The 25,666-nt window shown below is 32.8% G+C and overlaps 1 protein-coding gene across 3 annotated transcripts in view; it reads left to right on the forward strand.

Annotated features, from left to right (window-relative positions):
• Window positions 1–211: 211 nt before the first annotated feature.
• Window positions 212–25,666, forward strand: part of LOC130894053 (uncharacterized) — a 38,367-nt gene continuing 12,912 nt past the window's right edge. For 2 of the 3 annotated variants that reach the window (XM_057800594.1, XM_057800595.1), the window contains exons 1-5: window positions 240–504; window positions 5,475–5,665; window positions 12,110–12,499; window positions 17,342–17,540; window positions 21,396–24,778. In XM_057800594.1, the coding sequence (XP_057656577.1) occupies window positions 309–504; window positions 5,475–5,665; window positions 12,110–12,499; window positions 17,342–17,540; window positions 21,396–24,778 (4,359 nt within the window). In that variant the 5' untranslated portion in view covers window positions 240–308. Of the gene's footprint in view, window positions 505–5,474; window positions 5,666–12,109; window positions 12,500–17,341; window positions 17,541–21,395; window positions 24,779–25,666 lie in introns of all 3 variants that reach the window. The other variant, XM_057800593.1, reaches the window with a different exon arrangement.

Raw genomic sequence — 25,666 nt, forward strand, 5'->3', positions numbered from 1 at the left:
TCAACTATTAAATACGAGTTTGATGTACTTTAATTTAATCGGTTTTACTTCGTATTTTATGTACCGTATTTTCACTTTTTATAGGTCTCGAATCTTCTAGTATAAACTATTTGATACACTACTAACAGTTATTTAATTCTTGAGGCGGTTATTTATGGTAAAAAGGCATTCGAAGACGATCCAAGTAATCGAATCATATTGATTCTATTGACATTGAAAGACATTCTAGAAACAATCATTGTGGTTGTCTGTCAAGTTGCACATCATATATAATCATACTTCAAAATTAAAGTACAAACAGATTCATAATGTATAAATTATTATCGCGTGGTGTATCAAAATATCACAGTGGCACCCTTAACTTTACTAATATTTGTAGAAAAGTGTCTGAAGCTAATAATAAATCGTGTTCGGTCCTTAAAAGGTCCGTGTCAAACATAAGCCTTAAATCAGAAAATGCAGCAGAAGAAGCTAAGAGCGAACAAATAATTGAGGAAATAACAGGTAAGTCTTATTTAAGGAAGTTTAGGTAATAGTTATAACTATTTTAATTTCCTCCTTCATTTTGCGGACTAATTGTTTGTTTTAGTATGAATCTGAAGGTTCAAAATAAAGAATAGTGTCACGATTCTTGATTTCTGTCATGATCCTGCAGTGTTAGTGAGCACTAAACATCCTTACGCAGCACAGCATTCATGGAAAATTGTCAAATACTTTATTTTATCATAAAATTCCACGGGATCCGTGATTTTAATTTCATTGTTATTGAGTTGATAAATATGTGTTTTCTTAAAATGATTTTAAACTTAACAACGACATTATTCTGTTAATATCTCTATAAAAAGTTTTTCTGTACTTATCAAGAAAGAAGTTCTGATTGGTCTATTGAACATTTGTTGTAAAAGTGGGAATTGGAGTGCATAGTACCTACATGACACCGATAACTTGGGTAACAGTATAGGACTGAATATATATATATACGATTTAATTGGTGATCACAGCATTCATTTGATAGAAATTTTTAGAAAAGCTTGAGTTATGGCCTCAAATGGTGCTAGACTTTTAGACTTTTAGTTTAGACTTAGATATATGTGAGTAACATACCTTGGACTGTAAGTCACAGAGAATTGAAAACGTATTTTAGAAATTTGGACACACATAACAAGCTTCAGTAGTATTTGATAAAAAAACATGCTTATCAAAGAATTACGGGTTTGTAACTTTTAGTACACGTGAAGGATTAGAAGCCGCAACCAAAAAAAATTGCAGCCATTGAATAGCTCCAATCAATAAAAATTGCAGAATCAGTAGATAAATTTATCGATTTACAAGAACTAGGAATAGATATAAGTGATGTTGATACTTTAACCCCATCATTTAAAAAGGTCGCCTGTCAAGTGCAAAAATTAGTAACCACTTTGGATAATCAACTATTGCTCACTCAAAATAGGAAGCTTGAAATAGAAACTGTCAAAACTGTAGATTCCACTTTTGATGAAGATATTGAAGAAGCACCATCTGAACATTGGATTAAAGTTTCTTCAACGCTTGTTGATAATGATATACTACGATCGTACTTTATTGATCACATCAGAAAAAATTATATAAAACAAGTAAAAGCTCGAAACAAACAAATCAGATTTTGTCAGTGAGGGGTTATACTTAATTCATTGGGTAGCTGATGCGGGTATTGATATGCTGAAAACCATTATAAATGCAGGAGCTGATGTAAACATAAAAAGCTAGAAGAGTTTTTGTGATCGAACGGCGATACCCTTGTCCTCGATGTTGCCAGAATGTGTGTTTTCTGTTCAATAGAACTATTTCATAACAATAGGCAGGCAGCATAAATTACAATTGTACATACGGACAAAATAATGGAAACAGACCATTCAGCGTTTTAGAAATGTTGGATTTATGCGTTTTTGTGGAAATTTTGGGAGGAATTTGGAACAACAAACCTGTCAGATAAGTACAACGTCAACTAAAGATCAGTGTTGTACACAAGAGTGAAGCAAAATAATATTAGTCTGAAAGCGTTCAGAAAACGATGAAAATATGTGGGGAATTTTACACGTAGAACTCTACCGTAAAAGGATAGATGTACGTAGTAGACTCAGGCCCAGTTTATCAATTACACTTTAACTGTTGCTTAAATTGTGAATTAGTTATAGTTCTTCCAATATTAATAGCAGATTATAAAAACTTACCTACAATGTTGTTTGATCTACCATAGGCTATCTTCTGCAATTGATATTGGAAGAACTATACGTCTTACTTCCAACTGTCAGATAGGCCAGTCTGAATCTAAATATTGTTTTTTGGAATATATTTGCTTTTTGATAAGTGTGAGCTTTAACAATTTTAACTGATTTATTGTGAGCGAAATTTATTTTGAAGAAATGGAAAATATTAACACTAAGAATCGAGACAGCAATTTCACTCTCGAAGAGAGAAATTTACATATAATAGAAAATAAAAGAATTGATCGGATCTAGCATGAAAATCATGTTCATGCCACTTCTCAAAATTTCCCTTATCACATAAGGGCATCTTTCGTGTTGAAGGAATTCCACAATATCAATATCCTCATCACTATCCAATAAGTAATGAACAAAATCAATCATATCAAAATAGAAATTAAATGATGATCAATAAACCAGAATTTAAATAAAATTTCATAGCGTACAATATGTATATTGGTGTATGGAATAAATACGCAGCCAATCAAGTCTGGTATCATTCGACAGATACTCAACTATAGAATAAACATTGCAAATGATAAACCGGTCCTGAAGCTGGCATACGTGAAATAAATTACTTTTGAAGCGATAAGAAATGAATGAAATTATGAGGAGTTAGTGTCTGATTAATAGAGGTAATCTCAGAAACTAAGGAAAATGTCTCATAAGAGAAACTATAGATATTTTCACGTATTTCGCTGCTACCACATAACTGATAGTTTGATGAAGAAACCTGATTTAATAATTGGAGGTATTTCGATGAACATGTAATTTATAGATAATTTGATTCAAAGAAAAATAATATATTATCGTTTTATCTTCCTCACGAGTATGTTTCGTTAAATATAGAAAAAAAGGAGAAAACCATTTTTAAATACATAATTTAATTCAATCTAGTAGACGCTCAAATGTCAAATTTTGGAAAATTCAATGCATTATAATTATGCATCCCCAATATTAAATAATCTATAAATAAGTATGCGCGCGTTAAATAAATAGTGAAGCCTGTATGAAAAGTGATTTAGAATGTTATGAAAATGCACGATCGCAGCTAGGAAGTGGAGTAGAGAATAAACAATAATTGAATAATAGAATAATAAATGTTTTAGGCTACAAGGTGTCAAACATAAGGTGACCCATACACTTTTCTCCAAACCTGTTAGTGTTATCAGAAAACTTTAATCACAAAAGTTCTTTGTATTTTGAGGAATTTTTGATTATTGACTTTTGGATTATACAGGGTGTCCTAATTCTTAAGTATCCACATCAACTTTGGAATTTTAAATGGAACAACCTATATATTATTGCGTTTTTTATTTTAGTGGTAAAAACAGAAGAAACTTTCACAAGATCGACCTATTATTTTCAGCACGGCTTAGGAAATATTTAAGATTATTTAAATTTTATTGAAAAATCATTATACACAGTGAGCTTTATGTATGGAACGCCTCAATAATCTCGGAAACGGCTTTCACAATTTTTATAAATTTTTGTGCGCAAAGTTTTCTGATACTGCCGGTATTATGTGGAATTATTGGACTTTTTTTGCCCATACCATATTGAAAATAATGTAACTCGTTGAGAATTGCTTTTTTGGAAAAAACTAAATAGAAAAATGATCATCAAAAACAAAAAGCTTACAAAATATCGTACCCTTAAACAAATATTTTCAATAGGAATAATTCAAAGAAAAATTTTATCTACATCTCGAGAGATTTAAAGTATGAATATACCGAAAATAAAAAAAATATACTCGATTAAAATACACGATTCATATATAAAAACCGGCATTTTACAACTTGTTTTCTGTGTATCCCCCATTTTGTGCATTGCAGGTAGTATACCTTACCTCAATGCTTGATTGTCTCTCGTACTGCACCAATTTGATTGAGATAAATAATTTTTTCTTTCAGTTCTGTCACTCTATAATTATTTCTATTTTTGTATACCCTATTTTTTGAAGAGCTTCACAAAAAAAGTTCATCGACGTTAAATCAGGACCACGCATATGTCCCATTTCTACAGATAGTTATATTGTAATGCTGGTGTAGATAATTTATTACAGGTTGAACATGTTTTCGCGATAACGATAATTTTGCGGCAATCTGTTTATTCTATTTGATTTGATGCCCTCGCCTCTTAATTTTTCTCATTGAATGATTGCTTGTTCGAGACCAGGTATGGCAATTTTTTCTGTCGTGCATTTCAGCTTCGTCCATCCAAAATACACTTTCAAAAATTTTTCTCTCAAATTATAAGTCCATTATTGTTTCACAAAACTCCCGTAATTCTTGATAATCAGCATCCAATAGAAACTGCGTCAGGAGAAACTTAAAGGACTAATTAATTTTCAAGGCACGATGTATGCTACCTAGGTCACATTTGGCATCTCTTAAATAATTCCCAGAATTTTCCTGGATATATAACAAAATATTCAATTGTTGGTTTTCAGTCAATTTAATATTTGGTCTGTTGCGTTTGTTATTTTTCAAGACTACATGTTCAGTTAAGTCTTTCATATTGCGTGTAAAATTTTTTTTGGCTGGAATTCTGCTGTTGGGAAAACGTCTTTCATATTCTCCTAGGGCAAGGGATGAACTTTTATTATTTGCAATACGGCAATCATAAAGATTGAATCTTTCTTCTTCTGTATATCTCTCTAAAACCATTATAGCTTGTATTTTAAATTAAATCTTATTACTTTACTCTCTAAACAAAAATTAAAACTACGACTAATTACATGATTTACACGGCCGCCTTAACTGTCATTTAAAACTGCCATTATTTTGTGAAAACGTCATATTTATTGTTTTTGTATGGAGGCATTTTGAGCCTCCTTGATTTGAAGCCGTATATTACTAAAGGTAGATTCTACCATATTGATAACAAGTTTTGAGAATATTGACAGCAAACTGACATTAACCAATCATAAAATTCGAAGACATTCCACTCACTCTCCTCTTCATTTTTACGTCGATTCTTAGCCTGTTATAAATTTTTGAAACGACGGTTCCATTAATGGTTTTCAAAAGATGTCAAAATAAGTTTTACTAATAATTTTTAAGAGCGCAATCATAAAGGCAATATTATTGGTTTCAAACTCACATTAAAGTTTATATTTCATATATTTTTCATATATCAGTATAACATTTATATCTAGACTAATGCTTATGTAATGAAAAAAAGCAAATTCTGATTTATTTAATTTTTTAAAATAATATTTCATTTCAGATTCGCGTTCAACTTCAATCTTTGAAACAAATTATCAAATAATGAAAAAATCTATTTTTGCTGGAAGATCAAGAGATTTAATTCAAACCAGGAAATTTCGTACATCTTCAGTCACAAGTTTTTTCTCGTCTGGAATAAATTTAAGCAAGAAACCTTCCAAGAGAGAATTTCCCAATACAAATTTTAAAAAGGTACACATTACAACTATATCATACTTTTTGTCCTCACGGTTCCTCCAAAGATTAATTAGAATATGCGTATCATTAAAATTTACTACAATACTGAAACACTGATTTCGTTGGTAAGAATTGATCCGATTCCCTGGTATCAATCTGCCTACTTCACGCAACAAATCACCCCTTTTTCTTGGTTGATTCCAAGACCTCAATCTGTCTACTATGTACTTGCAATTTCACCGAGAAAATGGAAAGCTGAAACAAAAATATACAATGATTGAAATAGAGAATAAAAATAATATGCTTACTATCAAAAACACTGTTGACACTTACTGCTGGGCTTGAGCTAACTGGGGAGCTAGTCGCCTGGACCTTGTAAATATAGAGGACCTATTGGGGTTTTGGCGCACGTGGAAAGTATATTATAGGTGGAAGGAATAATAAATGTGTGGAGATCGGCTTCCTGGGGGGCTTTAGAGGAAATGTTGTTGGCTGGAGTGGTATTGGAGCGAAGTCGATGTAGAAGGTGTTTCGAAGTTGCCGGCAATCTTTGGCTTTCGTCCCTTGTGTTCAGACAGTTTTAACGTTTTTCTATTTCGATAGCTCCTCGAATAATTCTGGACGTTCTATTGAAATCGATTGTGTTTCCGGTATTGATACGATGTTGGGCAATAGAGGAACCGATGCAATCTGAGCAGGGGAATTCATACAATCCATGGTGTTCATTTTGGTGTTATTTTGTCTTTGACGGATCAGATTAGGTGGGAGAGTTTTTGATTTGGTTTGAGGATTGTGCAAATACCTTAGGGAAGATTCTGCAAATTTTGTCTGTTACACCTTTGATGTAAGGAAGGGATACCCTCAGTTGATCTTTCAAAACAGTGGAGAAGGATGGAGGAGTTGGAAATGAAAATTTGTGGATGCTCCTAGAAATTTGGAATTTGTTGTAACCAGCCCGAATCAATGTTTGTCTCTAAAAATTGATTTCAGATGGTCGACTGAATTCGTCAGTTTTCTAATCGTGACGTCAAGAACGGAAGAGATGATTCCTCCTCCACATCCATCGTGAACTGTATACAAGGATGTACGCCATTAAGATGAAGCGGGAAGGGATCTAAAGTATCTCTTTCATGGGGCCAAATGACAAAAGTGTTATCAACATATCGTAGCCAACAACTTGGTCTGAGAGGAGTATAGTGCTTTATTTTCAAATGGTCCTAGAAAATGTTGGCAATGACGGGAGAGAGAGAGAGAGAGGAGATCCTATGGGGGCAACTTTGAGTTGTCGGTAGAATTGCCTTAGAATATGGAACAATCTGGGGCGATGTGGTGACTAGTTTCTAAGATATACAAAAACAATTCGCTGAAGAATTTCGGCAAGATGTCGGACTAGGAGTTGGATAGGACCCTTAAATGCACTAAAAATGGGATGTAGTGAAAGATCGGACTTGTGAATTTTCTAAAGACCGATTATACGAGGAATGCGGGATTATTTTTCTCGAGGTATGAGTTTTAATGTCGGAAGAAAGTTTGGATTTTTGGATAGGAGCGTTTGTTATCTTTTCTAGATATGTGACGGGGTCATTGGGAACAATTTTATAATCGGTAATATTGGGAAATTATTCATCTTATGAAGATAAGAAGAGGTATTGAGGACGACCGCGGCATTGCCCTGCAATATTAGGATTGTTATAAATATGAGACTCTGTCGTTCCATGGAGGTCAGGTTGGAAGGAGGAAGTTTTGATGTTCGGAGGACCTTGACATGAAATATTTTGAAAATAATTCTATACCAAAACAAATACTATATCAAAAACACATGGAAGTCCAAAGAAAAAATCGAAAATATAAAAAGTCCTAACGGATATGTATTTATTTTGTTTGATGTAGTTTCTTTATATACAAATATTCCAATTTCCATTGTGAAGAATATATTAATATAAAAATGGTACAAAATTAGAGCATATACAGAAATATCTCAAAACGAATTTATAAAAGCTAACTCACATTTACAACAACGTACGTACTTTAAATATGAAAATGAAATATACAAACAAATTGATGGTTGTGCTATGGGGGCTTCCATTTCAAGTGTTTAGCACAATTTCTAATGGAAGATCTTGAGGAAACTGTCTCAAGTAAACTTGATATTAATATTCCCTTCTTTTTCCGATATGTAGAGGCATTACTGCCGTCCCAAAGAATCAAATTGAAAACATAAATTAAAAATTCAATTCTTATCATAAAAAACTTCAATCACAATAGAAATCGAATAAAATAATACAATCAATTTTCTGGATGTCACATTATATAAAATTAACAATAATATAAGAACAGAATAGTGTACGAGACCATTTTGGTACTCAAGATATTTGAACTTCATTTCAAGAATTAAAGATACTTTAATCAATTGAGAAACAAATCAGAAGCTAATGTCAAAACATAAAACATTATTCCTTATCATATGTAGCTACGAGGACTTTAACAACAACTATTGAATCCTTTAGATCTTCCATGGTTATTTGTGCTATAATAAGTAGTCGAAACTTCGATATTATATGCATTTAAATGAAATTTAGATAATTTAGCAACAAAATATTGATAACTACATGAAAACTATTTAAAATTCAATAACATAATTTATTTATAACTATTACATAATATATGGATTACTGAAGCAATATTGATAAACAATGACGGTATTTTTCTTTTTAATTAAATCAGATTGATAATTCGATGACATTCAATCATCATATAAAATTATATCATAAGGTATTTCGGCGCAAGCAATTGCCGCGCGACTGTTATTGTGTATACATTTGTTTAAAAAAAAAATTAATCGTGGCGTTTTATACATTTTTTGAGTTTCTATCGTGAGTTTAGTTTGTTCTGCGTCTAATATTAATTTATGACTAGTACGAGTGTTTTTGATGATGTCGTAATACGTATCAGTACTCCTCTCTACAAAAAAAAAGGGAAAATGTAATGCCCCATATAAGATGTTTATGGAACACTCGTTTTACGAGTATTTGTATTTTTCTGAATAGAACAAGAAGTAGAAGTCCTTACTATTTTTACTAAATGTTAAAAAGGACCCTGAACATTCACCGTAATCTTTTTAACAATCATATGAATCTACAAGCGTTCCTAAAACGCCAGTTTGAAAGCTATTGTCCACAAAAACCAAGACTTTCACATCGGAGGAACTGAATAAATCCGAATTAACAATATCTGATGACCAAAACAACTCCTCAAATATGAAATTTTGAAATATTTCAGTGCATTAATCATGGATTTATTAAAAGCAGAAACTTTTATAGTCAATAAACCTGTAATCAAAACCAAAATATTTTGTCAGACGAATTTTAAGAAATTTGTAGAAAATATCTTTAACTGCTACTATCTCAAGTCACATTAAACTTTTCATTTTTGAATTATTTGCATCGTGAATTCATTATACAAAAACTTAGTGTAACTAAGTTGGCAGTTATGGGCAAACAAATTGGTATTTTTCTAAAACTGAATGACCTTTTCACTCTTCATTTCGGTGATAATCTGCAACAAGTTTGAACGAAGAAGAAAAATTGTGGAAGTGTTAACAATATAACAAGTACAACTATAACATAAAGTACTAGTTATAATATGACGGGTAAAGGAAATCAACTTTTAATAAATGCAGTGATACGAGGATTGCTACTCAAGTTTTTATTATTTTTCAAAGTATTCTTCATAATTGTCTAGCAATTTTTCCATTCCGATTAAGGTACCTCCAAAGCATGTGATTTAAACATATCTCAGATGGAGAAAAACGTTGACCTCGAAATTTAATATTGATCTGCAGGAATAAGAAGAAATCATTGGGTGCAAAACAAGGACTGTACGGCGGATGATCCATCAATTTGATGTTTTGACTGTTTTGACGTTTTTGTTTGAACAGATGTGTGAGAGCTCGCACTAACCGCGACGGACAAGTACTTTGTGCGTGAATAACTTTTGTTGGATTTGGGTCGTCTTGAAATACCCATACAGTCGATTGTCGTTTAAATCCATGATTCTTCGCCTGTCTTGATCTTATAGACGACTTTTGAAGCACCGCAAATGAACATTTATTTGCACCAATCGTCACGAGCTTTGTTTTGAGCGATTATCAAATTATGTGGTATACAACACGAAAAAATCTTTTTGGCAGTCAAATGCTCATTCAATACGACGACATTCACAAAATTCATCCTGTAGCGAAGTGTGAGCACGATTGAATTTGGAAAACCAGTGAAACACGATGGCAAGAGATGGTGATTCATCACCAAAAGTCAAAGCTAGTTGATCTGCACACTGCTGTTGGTTTAATCCACGTCGAAAGTCATAGAAAATCATCGGACGAAAATATTCGCGATTTAATTCCATTTCTTGACAAAGATAAATGTTTCAAGTATGTGTAAAAAACTCAAATACCACTCGTATGACAGCATGTTCTAAGTATACTCACCATTAAAAATGTCAAACTTTATGGTGGCAATGTCAGATTTGACATATTCACTTCAGTGAAATGTCTCGAAACTTCAGTAGCAGCCCACGTATGACTTTCAATGATTATTATTAAGTAGATAAAAAAGTATATTACGAGGTCTGGCTATTAGATAACGAGACTGATGAGTAGTGCGTTGAGTTAAATTGAAGTCCGACTGAGTGCTATAAATTGTTGCAAGAGGCCTATGGGAACAATTCTCTATCTCGTGTGCTTGTTTTTGAGTGGTGTAAGCGCTTTAGTGATAGCTGAGAGTGCTGAAGATGACCAGCACCCTGGTCGCCTTGTGAGTGTTTTAACTCCGGAAACAGTGACCAAAATCAACCAAATTGTGCGTGCCGAGGCTGTAAACGCCGATAAAGAAACGGTTAAGAAAATTTACACGAGGAATTACACATTACAAATATCTGTGCCAAAAAATCTGTCTCCTCACCAAAAGCTCTTGCGTCAGCGGGTCTGCTCAGATTTCCTTGAAAGGTTAAAAATAGATCTGCTTTGAAAGGAACCTGATTTGAGTCGATGGAAGCGGTGAAGCACAAAACGGTAAAGCTCCTAAAGGCTCTCACCAAAGAAGACTTCCAGTAGTGCTTCGATCAATGAAAAAAATAGTATGGAAAGATGTGCACCGAGGGAAGGGGAGTATATTGAATGGGAGCATTCGAATTAAGAATAATTTTCATGATAAAACCCTTTTTCGTGACCATTCTTGTTATTTAATAGCCAGACCTCATATTCTATTGGCGAGTAATAGCTATTACTATTCGAATTAATTACGTGATATAGATATAATTGAGGCAACCTATACTAATAACCTCACTTAATTATTTATGTTCACATATAGACATGAGATATATGATATTTTAAATAATATCAGGTTTCAATGTTCACTGTGTTTATCGAATAATTATGGAAAAAAGCGCCTCATTATTCGAAGTACGACCTATCGAGTTCTACTATTTCAATCCAATATTCAGAAAAGTCTTCAAGACCTCTGGTCTTGGATTCAAAAAGTTTTCGCAATGCATTTTCAACATTTTCTTCGGATTAAAATTTTTCTCACGCATGAATTTCGCCATGGATCTTAATAAATAGTAATCTGACGGTGCAAAATCTAGGATAAATGCTGGATATGATAAAAGTTCATACCACTGCAAAAGTTATTCGATCTTATAACGCATAACTTTTGCAGTATATGGTTTAGCATTGTTTTTGTGTAAGAGAGCCTGATTTCGGTTAACTGAATATCTTTCCAATGACAACTTAAACATTCACATCAGCTGTCCACTATATATCTGATGATTTGGATTCATAATTCCACTAGACACGTAACGAACTATCTTTGCTGCGGGCTCTAGTAATTTTCCTTTGGCCACCCACCGATTTTCCACGTTCGAATTGTTTAGATAAATCTATTTCTGATTGTAATTACAATGCGATCATCTTTCGGTAGAGCAAGGAGTTTTTTACGCACCTTTACTTGCGTTTTGCTTGAATCTTGGGAGTCCGATAATCGGCAAGTGCTAGTAGAGGATTAGTTTTCTATCGCTTCTCTTGTAATCTCAATATCCCACACAAGTGGACGACCTGAGCCTAAACATTCTTCAAGTGTCAAATTTCCATTATTAAATGATAAAACCAACACTGTGGTTTTATCGTTTAAACGGTTGCTTCAAGTTTTTGTTTCCAATAATGTCTTTACGAATTTCATATTTATCATACTATTTATTATAAAATGTCGATAAACTAAGAGAGAATGATTATTAGAAAGTGAACTCATTGTACCTACTTTTCATAGAATTAAAAACTAGTCTTAAAAGGTTGCCACATGGTTAAAATATTATGTAGGAATTGTCAAATATGGAAGACATCACTTATGAGACACCCTATGTAAGTTCCTGTAAAATTTGTATAGAAATATATTTTGTCGATTCTAGGCTATGGAACAATGTTTGAAAATAAAAAAGCAAAAGAAGCGAATGGATCATCCATTTATCAACGAAAGTCTGTATCCGAAACCACTTAAAGTTGGAAGGATGGTACATGAAGTTATGAAAAACACCGCGAAAATAGAATCGAATGCAAATTTTCCGAAGAAGAGGCAAGCTGTAAACTCCAAACAAACTATTCAAGATATGACAAGATATAAAAAAACCATTGATATCGCACATCCGAAACTTAAGGAGCCTTTTAAGATAGTATATCCTATAAGGAATATTAAGGATAAAATAGGATTCTCTGTTAAACCAGATAGCAGAGCCAAGAATGTGAAAGTTGATTCGTTGGACAAACATGAAACTTCTATTTCTCACAAACTTCAACCAAAGGTACTAATAGACTATTCAAATAAGAATATTTTGTTTACAGGAAAAGATACTAAATACACAGTTTACACCACAACTACACCAAGACTAATAATTAATCTGTCTGACGCGCGTTTTGATAACCAAGTTATCGTCTTCAGACACTGAAGGTACAATTTACCTTCAGTCTCTGAAACGCGCGTCAGACAGTGTAATTGTGAGTGTCGGTGTAGTGGTAGTGTAAACAGTGAATATCGCCAACGGTTCCAGAAATTCCAACTTACAGGAAAATAGACGAATCAACAGGCATAATCCATGTATGCAAGTTTGTGTGATTTCCGGGCACATATGACTATTACCATTTCACATTTACTCTGACTTAAGTTGGTTTGAACCAACAGAAATAATATTCGCAGCTGTCTTTGATTCCTGTCAAATTTCAATTTTTGCCAGGTATATTTTTTATACAGGATGAGTCGGGAGGAGCGCACCAAACTCTAGGCGTGTATTATACACGTGAAAATAATATAAAAAAACTCATATGTTCTTATCCGCTTTTCATTTGTTTTCAAGTTATGGAGTAATTAAAAATGTTCATCTAGCTTTCCACTTATATCTGAATTTTAACATTATCAAAGTATGCCATGTTCGAATCTCAAAGGCATTTGATAATTCTGACGTTTTGATGAACTGTCAGTGTCCAGTGAATAGTAACTAAACGTTTGATTTCGAATTTATGTGATTGTTAGTTTTGCAAAATACCAGTTACTTATTCAAATTTAGAATATGCAAATATGGTGTTTGTTTATGGCTTTTGTAATGGAAATGCTTCAGCTGCTACTGAAGAATATCGTCAACGTTTTCCACACCAAAGATATCCTGATAAAAACGTATTTATTAGAGTTTTTAACAAATTGTGCGACACTGGTAAGCTTCCCAGTGCTAACATATTATCTGAACGCGCTACTCGACAAGGTTTGGTAGAAGTAGAAAATATTTTGCATCTATAGTAGAAGAAGAGGCAACTACTAGCTCGGGGATTACGCTAATCGTATGGAGTTTTATCGATGGATAAATAATAATCATCGTGTTGTATCGAGTATACTCTTTACGGATGAAGCTACTTTCACCCGTGATGGCATTAATAATACTCGTAACTATCATGTATGGTCGGACGAAAATCCCCACGCAACAGTCGAAAGCAATTTTCAACATCGATTTTCTGTAAACGTGTGGTGTGGTATGGTTGACAGTAATTTAATTGGCCCTTTCATTTTGGAGAATCGTCTCACAGGAGGGAGACAACTACCTAAATTTTTTACAAAATGAATTACAAAGCCTACTAGAGGATGTTCCTGTAAATATTAGAATGCAGATGTACTATCAGCACGATGGAGCTCCTGCACATGTCGCTCGTCAGGTCAAGCAACATTTGGACGAACGTTTACCAGTGCATTGGATTGGTCGTGGAGGTCCCATTAATTGGCCTGCAAGATCTCCAGACCTCATACCACTAGATTTTTGTTTGTGGGGCTGGATGAGAAATAAAATCTACAAAATAAAAGTGGATACACGGGATGCACTAATTAGACGAATTGAGAATACTGCAGCCCATATTAAAGAAGAAAGAAATGAATCAATTGGGAGAGCAACAAACGATCTTCGTAGACGAAGCAGAAAATGTTTAGAAGTCAATGGCGGTATTTTTAAACATTTATTGAAAGGACTCTATGATAAAGAAAATTTTTATGTAATCATTTATTTATTTGTTGATATCCTATAACTTGAAAACAAATGAAAATATATAAAGGCTATATTGGTTATTTTTTGTTTAGTTAATTGAAACGTAATTATTAAGATTAACGAGTGTTACATTATTAGTGATACTTTGTCAAGTTTATTTTAAGAAAATTACGATATGTATCCAACACTTACTCATACACTATCATATTAAAAACAGACTTTGTAATGCAGAATGAAATTATGGTGGACAATTCAATGAACAATTTTTTTTCCTCATTCTCATGACCGAATTCAATCATTTGTTTTCTAAAAAGGCTATAACTTAACGTTTGAACACAGAACACAGTTAATTTAACAAATTTCTAGTCTGGCTCTGTCTCAGTTATGCTTATTTTTCTCACGTTTCATTTCTGCTACCGCTACCTAGCATAAATTAAAAGCGCTTCGGAATATGGCGTCTGCTTCAGAACGTGTTGAGTTCACCACCGAACGATTCAACTTCACTCCGTAACCAGTTGATGACCTATTTAAGATATACAGCTGATTGATTATAGTGTGATACAGTTCAGTGCCTCCTGTCCAGTGTCCTTTGAGATATCAATTTGAAAGTTCCAGGGATATTATAAAATTATTAACAATCTTAGAGGTTAACTTTACATTTTAATCAAATGTTCAAAATAACTAACATTCACATCTTGACAATAACCGAGGCGATTTTGGAAAAGGAAGTTTGTGAAATTTTCGTGAAACTGGAAACTGGACATGTGAAAAATATTGAAAAACCAAGTAGAAATATTCAATTTACTGATGAAAAAAGTTAGATGTACCTCTAGAGATTGAGGAAAATCCGCATAAGACAGCTCGAAAACTTACCGTCGACAATGATGTAAGTGAATAATTTATTTTGCATAAAGAAAAATACCCCCCAACAAAGTACAGTTGGTTCAGGAGTTAAATGAAGATGAATCTGATACAAGACAAGAATTATGTGAATTGATGATGATCAGAATGAGTGCAGATTTGCGGTTCATAAACAAAATAGCTTTTTCTGACGAAGCGACGTTTCTTTTAAACAGAACGGTTAACAAACAGAACTGTAGATATTGGAGCAGAGAAAATCCTCACCGCATGTGTGAGGCTCACACTCAATATCCTGAACGTTTGTAGTATTCTTTTGAATATTATGGTGGTTAGTAGGATGGCTTTCCTTGGAAGATATTTCAATACTTTTCCGGTGATGAGATCATACCCTGGATCTTTTTGTAGGCTTAACAACTGAATTTCTCCGTACACTTCTGATGGGGTGATTGCTCTTAGAGGAATTGATTGTTGGTTGGCAGATCTAAGTAGGTTTCTATATCTTTTATTGGATTATTTGATGGAAGTGAGGTGAAAACTTTAGTTAAGTGTTCTGCAAACGTGTTACTTTTTTCATCATTTATGCGAGCCCAGCTTCCATCGGGTTTTCTTAAATGGATGATTGACACAGTGGGCCTCTTGAATTTTCTGGTATCTTTCTATAGTGTATAATCTTGTGGTGATAAGTTAGAGATGTAGTCGTTTCTGTTTCGACTTAAGGCGTTCTTGATATGGTGAGTTAATCTGTTCAGAATTGCACGCAATCAGGAATCTCCAGTAATTTTTTTCTGGCTTTTCTTTTCTCACTAATTTCCTTTCCTTTCCTTATGTACTGGGGCATATTGTGTATTTTAGCTGTTTCCTTTTGAATTATTGGCGTTGATTTCCCTGCTACTTCTTGTGTAATATTAGAAAAATATTCCACAGCTTCGTTGATTTATTGTGGCTCTTGTATTCTGTGGTTTAGGTTTATATTGGTATTTATTATATCAGTTTGTTCCCTTGTCATATAATTTTGAAAGCGGTGCTCTTCAGATAACGTTTGCAATTAGTGTTATTGAAATAGCTGTGTGATCTAAATCTAAGCCTAATTTGCTTTCAATATGAGAGTGTGTATCTGATAAGCCCTTAGTTACTGCAAAATCTATTAGGTTCGATATTTTGTTTAGATCTATCGGCCAGTATGTTGGTTCTCCAGTTGATAAGGTTTTTAGGTTCAATAGCTGTATGGTACATATTAAGTTTATTCCTTTTGGAGTGATTAATCTTGTTCCTCGGGAAGTGTGTTTGGCGTTCCAGTCGCCGGCAGATAAAATAATGTATCAGTATTTTCACCCTCTATCCGATATAATGAATACCAACGAAATAAATAATTTTCCAGAATTTTTACTACTATTTGAATGCTTTGACCGCAACTGATCATTTTTGAATTTCTATTACATTGTGCACGGTATTGAACTTGTTACCATTTTTATAGAAAAACGTATATAACTTTTTAAACACTTTTAAAAGTCGAGCTGATTCCAAATATGCAATAAAATATAGGGTGTTTTATTTTTAAAAAATGATATGGTACAGCATTCTGAAACACCCTGTAAGATTGTGAAAAATTTTAAAATGTGGAGTCTTATCATGGCTATAGCCTCTCAAAGTTTCAAATTGATATCTCAAAGGACAAAGGAGACACTGAACTGTATCACACTAATCAATCCTGTATAATCTTTTTATTTTTATTATTGTAAAGAACCCTGCAATTGAGGGGATGACACTAATATCTCTGTAATTTTTGGTCGCTTCTATATTTTTTTATGTATGGAGGATTTATCATTAAAATTCAGTAAATATCTAACCGTCAGTCCACGTGGACTCTGTTTACCAATTAAAACATCGAATCGTAAATATAAATGCATTTCTATTGGCCGAAGCTGTATGTACAAAATTTCTTCGATTCAGTGTTGGATCGATATTATCAAAGTAAGGGATATGGTGATGTGGTTAAATCGATATAATAACTCTCCCATGAAACAAGAATCATCCAGATATGCGACAAGGATTTCAGAATGTGATAATGTAAGAAATTTGGAGATTATGAAGAAGATAATACATTAGTTTATCAGATTAGATTGAACATGTGTACAAGCTAAACCTCATCCTATTTTCTGTCATCAAAAATCGCTTGTAAAAAATGTTTAAAATTCAAAATTATTCACATCTGGAATAAAATATATGAAAAAATTTTGTATGAATTTGTTGTTATAATTTTAGATTTATAGTAAGGAAAAGATCTCAATTGCTTTATCAGTACCCTCTAAGACAGACAACAAAAAAGATATGGTAACCGAACAAGAAAAACAAAATCAAAATGTAACCAACCCAAAAATTATATTGAATCGTTATGCCATTAAACGTCAAGCACAGGTTAAAGATGAGAGTAAATTGGAAAGAATTTCATCCGGTCAGCTTGGTAAGTATGACGTTTTACATGGAATGAAAAAGCATTATAATGTTTTCAATACGAATTTGTAGGGTTATTATTGATTTTTCATTATATAGTATAAGCATTCAGTAGTCTCATAAAATCTCCAATGGTTCGTAATTCCAAGGAGAGGCTCGTAATCTCAAACTAATTTCGACGTTATTACGTCTCATCAGAATGGTATAACAAACTCTCGTTAGGAGTAGAGACCCGAACTGGCGCCATTCTCACTTCCAACTACGATACTACAATATCGCTTTCTATTAAAATACATTTTATAGATGTTTACTTCTCAGCGAAAATATTTCTTTTGAAAAGTTTTCATACTGGGCCTCAATTTATTTTCGGATTCATATGCATAGATCCATGAATTGAGGCGCTACGGTTGCATTTCTTTGCACCAATCGACATGAGCTTTTTTTGTGCGATTGTCAAATTATGTTTCATTCAGCTTGAACAAATCTTTTGAAAACCAAATGTTCACACAATATTAGATGTATGCGAGTGGATCAAATGCTTAGGAAGCCTCAATCGGTTATCACGTGTCAATCTTGCAATATCAGTTCACGCACGCATAGCAACGAGCAAATTCATCCTGTGGCGACCACGATTGAAGTCGGAAAATCAGCGAAGCACAGTGGCCCGAGATGGTGTTTCATCACTACAAGTAGAGCAAGTTGATCGGCACACTGCTGTTGGTGTAATCAAAGTCGAAAGTCATGAAGAATTGATTCCGTTTTTGACCAAGATTAATGTTTCGAGTATCTGTAAAAAACTCAAATAGCATTCGTATGACAACACGTTCTGAGAAGGTTTACCATCGAAAATATCAAACTTTATAATGGCAATGTTAGATATGACATATTCACATCAGTGCTGCCATATCTCAAAACTTAAGTAGCAGCCCTCTTATACTACTCTTTTCCAAATATAGTACTTTGTCTTTGGGATTACCCAACATTCTATTTAATGTATTGTTGGTTAGGTCGGTCAATGTGAGTATTGGTTTATTGGTAGTTTTAACAGTGTGTTCTGTATGAATTCATAAATGGTTTCAGAAATTTGAGCTTTATTTGAAGTAATCGGCTGTTACATCACACTGCGGACATTGTTGTCCGGTCTTTAAAATTTAATACTCAACTGCATGATGAATCTAAACAAATATTAAACTGTGCATTATATCTTACTCCAGTTGTCAAGGTCACGCAAGTGATATGGTGATGATTACATAACTATAAAATAATATTATTGTGAGTGTTGACAGAACAGTTCCTTCTTAACTTGCTTTTGATCACAATGTTAATATTATCAGCAGACATGTGTGTAGACGTCCAGTTAAAACAATAATTACCATCTAAAAATATCATCTCATCATATATTTTATCAGCATTCTTGTTTTTTTTTGTTTTACAATTCAAGAAAATGCTGACTTCGTTATATCACCAATTGTTGTAATCATCAAAATTTTTAGTTTTGACGTTTACCTCGCGTTGTTTGTCAATTATTATTTAGTGAATAAGATGCTTTTTTCTGTAATAAATTCAGGAAATCTGCTTTGAGTATTTGAATTAATATTGATTGTTTTGTATTCTTTAAGGAATTACTGTTGTGGTAAAGAATATACAGGGTGGTCCAACGAAAAGTTTGCTCCTAGCTTTTCTCTTTTTTTTTTGTAATTAAATTCAAAAATGCTCGAACACGTCGATTTTACTTTTGAGAGGGGCCACATTTTAAACATATTATTCGATCTGCGCCTTAACCCTCTAGCCTAACCCTAAAATTTTAAATGGAAATAGGGGTCGACTGATATATCATTTGAAAGGGCACAAAATTGTCTTTCTAGTGATACCCTATTTGTTGAATTCTACTAAAACAGTTAATGCGAAAACGGCATTAAAGACATTAAACCGAAAATTTGGTTTGGTATTAATGAAAAATACAAATAAGTTTTAATTTTGACGAGTGAAAATAACTGCAATCGTTAGTACATTCCAATATTTATTATTTTTAACATGCTTTGTACAAAAAAGTAAACTAGCCGTTAAATTAATTTCTCAAAACCTTACATTAACAAATGTTGATAATGTGACCCATTTGATTTCATACAATAATACAGATTTTGTTCAAATCTAACATTTTGTAGCATATCAGGTGTTATGTTTCTGCACTCTGCTGTAATCCGTTAGCGAAGATCTTCTATGGACTCGGGCTTTATTTTTTAAGTGTCCCCAAAGAAAAAAAGTCTAAAGGCGATAAATCCAGTGACCTGGCAGGCCATTCAATTGGGCCCCTCCTTCCAATCCACCGTCCAGGAAACCGGCCATCTAAGAACTGTCTTACAGAAGCCACATAGTGCGGAGGTGCTCCATCTGGCTGAAAATTAAACCAATCAGCAGTATGATTTTGGTCATCTTCAATTATTTGTGTTATTAAAGGATGAATTGTATCTTCAAGCATGTTTAGGTAGACTTCACCAGTTAAATTTCCAGAAATAAAAAACTAGCACAACTATTATTTTGAAAATAAAAAAAATTGGAAAACTATTTCAACTCGTTTTGGAATGGAATAAATCATTTTGTACAGTGAAATTAAAATAACTTGAAAAGCAACCAAACTGAATCAATGAAGAGACAAAGATAAACTGTGTAAATTCTTTTCCTACATGTATCTGCAGTTTTTATTTAAACAAAAAAACTGTTTTAGTAAAATTCAACAAATAGTGTATCATCAGAAAGACAATTTTGTGCCCTTTCAAATAACATATCTCTTTCCATTTAAAATTTTAGGGCTGTTACTCACCCCCACTAGGGAGTTAAAGGCGCAGATCGAATAATATGTTTGAAATGTGACCCCTCTCAAAAGCAAAATCAACGTATCCGAGCATTTTTGAATTTAATTACAAAAAAAAAAAGAAAGAAGCTAGGTGCAAACTTTTCGTTGGTCCACCCTGTATTTAGGGATTATTTCTCATCTCCCAATTTTACTTACATTTTTGCGATGTGATTTATAATCTCCTGTATTATTGAATGCTTTATAACAAACAATTTAAAATCAGTATTTACCATCAAGCATCAAATTATCACCCAATTGCACTTCTTCCCATGTTATCTAAGATCATAGAAATATTGGTCAAAAAGAGGGTTTTGTCATTTGTTTTTCGCTGAGATCAGTTTCCAAAGAACTAAACTTATCCACCTCCTTAACAGTCTATAACGCCCTTATTGTGTCTCATCTCCGATATGCTCTTCCCTTCTGGGGTACGTGTGGTGCGACTCTATTTGAGCGAATCCCCAAACTACATAAGAGAGCTGTTAGATATTTACTCGTACTAGACAGCAGGGCTCATTAAAGGGACTTCTTTGAAAGATTTAAAGCTACTTAAAGCTACTTAGGAACTCGGAGCACGACCTTCACCTACCTACTTCACGTTCAGAATTAGTTAAGGGCTCAATATTTTACAATAAAAAAAATGCATAATCACTTGTTAATTGAAATCAAATCGATATAATCTTTCCCCGCATACCGCAATAATTGGAGGGCATATTTACTGGAAAGTGCCTCCTATTCTGTAAACGTCTTTTACTGTAATAATAATATTTAATTCCGGGCATACAGCATACTGGTTTAATTTTTGCTATGGAGTTATAAACTAATATTACTTATTACTATTACCCATAATTTTGTTACTAATTGTGGTTTTTTTCTGTATATAAAAATTTCATTTTATTTATTTATCTTTATTTAGTTATTTGTAGTTTTTATAAGCTTTTGACTACAAATTGTAACAATTTTTTGACAATAAAGCATTTTTCTTTCTCTGACTCAAATTTCACATTTTTCCAGGAATAGGAAACAATCTAAAATACGAACTGGAACCTGATAGTGAGAAAAGAGTTCTCAAGAAAAAGGATGTTATACAAGGCCATCCCATACTTTTTACCGAAAAATTAAGTCAAAATCTTGATGGGAATGATGTGCAAGACAATAATACTAAAAATTCAGATAATGTCTTGAGTCAGAAATCTAACAAATATGTATTAGAAGACACGGGGTGTAAGCCTACAAAGGATGAGAATTATCATCAGTCGAGTAAAAAGACGATAACAACAAAACCGAAGGAGATGTCAGAGGGACTCGATACTTATCAAATTGCAAGCAATATTGGTGAATTGTTAAAAGGAAACACCAAAATAGACAAATTTGAAGATAAAGTATCTAGAGATACGAGACATTACATAGAAAAGTTGAATATTAAAAAACAGGTTCAATTAGATAAGTTTGATAATAATAAGAAAAATGAGGAGGTCATAAACAAGGTGCATGTACAGAATGAGCTTGGAAGTAATAAACCTATAAATGCGCTTGATACTAGCAAATTTTCTCAATCTATTTCGAACAAATCGGCTATCAAACAAAAGTGCGAAGACATTAAAACTAATAACGATGTATTAGTAGAAAAACGTACAACTTCAACAACGGGATATTCTAATATGAATAAAAAAAATCTTTTAGAAAATTTCAATAAAAATGTTCCAAAATCAGCGCAAGTATTTGATGGCAAAATAGAGAAATTGCAAAAGATACTTTTTAAGTATAAATGTGAAAATAAAGAACAATCTGTAGAAGTTCTCTATGAAAAATCTGAAAAAACTCCTACTCAGAACTCTGATAATTCCAACGAACGAAAATCCAGTATTGGAGATGGAGCTGACAAAACCTTACCAGGTTTGCCAAATAGACCTGTAAGTAAGCACATAAGAAAAATCAAGGAAACCACCATGAAAACTAAGAAAGAGCCTACAAGTAAAATAGATTCACCAATTTCAACAAGGGCATTATTGGAAAAAGTGAGAAAGGCCAGTGAATTGAAAGGTTCAAAACTCACGTCAGATGACAGTTCTATAAAACAAAATACAACCACAACTGTATTTTCTAAGCCAGATATTCATTCAAATGTCAATATTTCTGTAGCCAAAGAAGAATTGAATCCATGTGTCAATCAAAAACCTATTGAAGATGTCGCACCTACTTTATATCAAAAAGTGAAACTTGCGGAAGAGATTAAATCTAGAATGTCGAATTACAGAGCGGAATCTACCCTTGAAACAGCAAATAGAGAATTTCAAAAGGACAGTAGAACAAGGAATATAAGTGAAGAAGAAACAAATAAAAATATAGATAAGTATATTTCTGACACCGATGGTTACAAATTAACATTCCAAAATAATGAAACGGTTCCTCCAAAAAACGATTTGAAGGAAAATAAAGTAACATCCTATGATGAAAAACAAGATATTAATAATTCTCAAGAAAATGAGAAAGGAGCTCAGGAAGAAAAAACCAAGAGAACTATAGAGAGTGGAATACCTTCAATAGTGAATTCGAAAAATGAAGTTGCAAATAGTGAATTAGAAAGTTTGAATAAATTACAAGAAATGAATGAAAAAAAAGAGCAGATATTGGAAAAAACATTAGACGTATCTAAAGCAAATGAAACCGTAACAAGAGAATTAGAGAACTTACTTGTAGATCCTATGAATGAAATTAATCTTACGAGACCGGATACATCAGTGGTGGAATCTAAAGCCGACTCTCCAAAAAAACGAGGAAAAATGCAACTTCGTACTAAAAAATATGATAACCTAAGAGCAAAAAATCTAAGAAGAAAAAGATTTGGTAATATTACACGAGATGCAAATGAAAACAAAAATAATTCTGAGGAAATTGAAGCAAAGATCAAATTGGAAGAGAAATATGAAGATAAAGTTGAAGAGGAAATACGTGACTCAACCGAGATAATGCCTGGGAAGGAAGAAAGTAGAGAGTCGAAGAAAGAAAAAATACGATATAGAACGTACAATGATTTGCATTTATCAAAAGTAGCTTCCAGAAAGGATAAACTCGCAATAAAAGATAGCAAACAGATTTTAATGCCAAATAGATCTATAGGTCAGAGTGAGCGACAACAAAAGAATACAAATATTAAAGAAAATAGGCGACTTAGGAATAACAAAGAGCTTTCAGAAGATAGCGTAACGAGCAATAAATCTGATATTGTAAGAGATAAAAGTATTGATAAATCAGTAAAAAATGAAGAGATGAATATGGGTAAACCTAACATAAAAAAAGTTGATGGAAGTACTGACATTTTGAAAAAAGAAAGTCAAACATTCTCAACTTCTGCCTCAAAACCTGAAATCAAATCCAAAATTAGTTCTAATGTAATGGGAGATTATAATAAAACAAAATTGCTAACTGCCGATGAAACTATATGCCATACCTTTAAGACTCTCGATGATTCTTATTTTGTGAATTTAAAAAAAGGAAATCGAGCTCCGAGGCATGATAAAATTGTGGGGTTTCAATTTAAAGAGAATATAACAGAGCATGTACAAGAAACAAATAATGATATTAGTGCAACCATGGATATTGTGGATCATTTTCAATTATTGAAAGAAATTTCTAACAAAGCTAGGGAAGGTCTCAAAAAACAAAATAAAATGAATATCCTGCAGAATAATACGGAATATAAACAGAAAGATGTGGATTCAACGATTTCGAATCAAGTGAATCTTATGAAAGATTCCAATGAAATGGAAATCAAATCACTTATCAGAAATAATGATGATGTATCTTGCAGTACAACAGGGAAAGATAAAAGTTCTGATATATCAGTGGAACAACCGTTTATAAGAAAAGAACTTCCTCGACCATCACCCAAACGAGATGATAAGTCAAAGAGAGATCCTCCGAAGACAAAAACAGATATAAAGCTGCCTCCTCCAAAGAATCAACAAGGATCCAAACTAGATGATGAAATTTATAAGGCAAAACAAACGCCAAAAACAAAATCAGAAATAAATATTGAGGATAAAGGCAAAGAACAATGGTTCAAAAATAAATTATTACCTAAAAATACCAAGGATGTACGGAAATATATTTTAATAAAGAAAAGTGAGAATATGCGAGACCAATTAAAGTGTGCGGAAGGCTCTATTGTTGATCTAAAAAATAATTTTAAAGTTAGCCCTGTTCCGAATTTAATAAAAAAAGCAAGAGTAAGCCACATTGATAACAAGAAAACAAGGCTAGAAATTGTTGCTCAAAAAGCAAACTATCCATTAAAAGCATCATCCGATGTCACTTCGAATTTCATTAATAGTAAAAGTCATGTTGTATTACGAAAAAAGCAAGAACGCATTTTGAACAAACAGAACGAGTTTATGGTAAGTTTGTATTTTTGTACTACTATATAAATAATGAAATAATGGTGAATTAGTATAATATATAAGCACTACCTTAAGCAGTTGCTTGCATGAAATGGGTTAAATCTTGAAAAGTCTATATATCTCTTCCCAAATTGTGATTAGCATTTAGCTGAAAAAGCTAAATGCAATAAATTCATTTGTTTTAATTCACACAGTATGATATTTCTGAGCATAGTTTGACAATTTTCTTAATTTTGGGAATTGTCATCTGAATCTTAATAATAACTTAATGAAATCAATACACAGAAATACATTTTCTTTATCTTTAATACAACAACTTATATTTTTGTAGTTTTCGGTAGCATTCAATATCCATTTTCCAATAATTTATTGCACTATTACTGGGTAACAATAGGTGGCTATGCACCAGTTGTTTATTTAAATGACAATAATAGTTAATTTAAAATTAACTATTATTTTCTGGGTTATAGTTTTTCCAATATCAATTGCAGATTATAAAAACCGGTACTAAACACTTACCGACTATTCGATTTGATCTATTTTTACAAATACTTTTAAAAATATTTATATCTTATGCCAGAATGTATTCGTTCAAAGGCAATCGAATCATTTAAATTGGAAGGCGTTGTACGCCGTTATTTAGACAGATGCATTTAATTGTAGTCCTACTTGGAAAAATCATTATTATACCTCTTTAACTACAACAGAATATTAAATTATAAAATAGACGAGTGAATAGAAGTGAATAGACGAGTAAAATGTACCTGCCTGTGAGGGAGTTTGGTTTAAACAGGATACCGATGTGAACTGAGCCGTTTTTATACCACATTAGTTTTTTTTTTCTAGAAAACGAAATTTCAAAGCAGAAAACATAACATCCGACCA

Source organism: Diorhabda carinulata, chromosome 5 (genome assembly GCF_026250575.1).
Source record: "Diorhabda carinulata isolate Delta chromosome 5, icDioCari1.1, whole genome shotgun sequence".
NCBI classification, from domain to species: Eukaryota; Metazoa; Arthropoda; class Insecta; order Coleoptera; family Chrysomelidae; genus Diorhabda; species Diorhabda carinulata.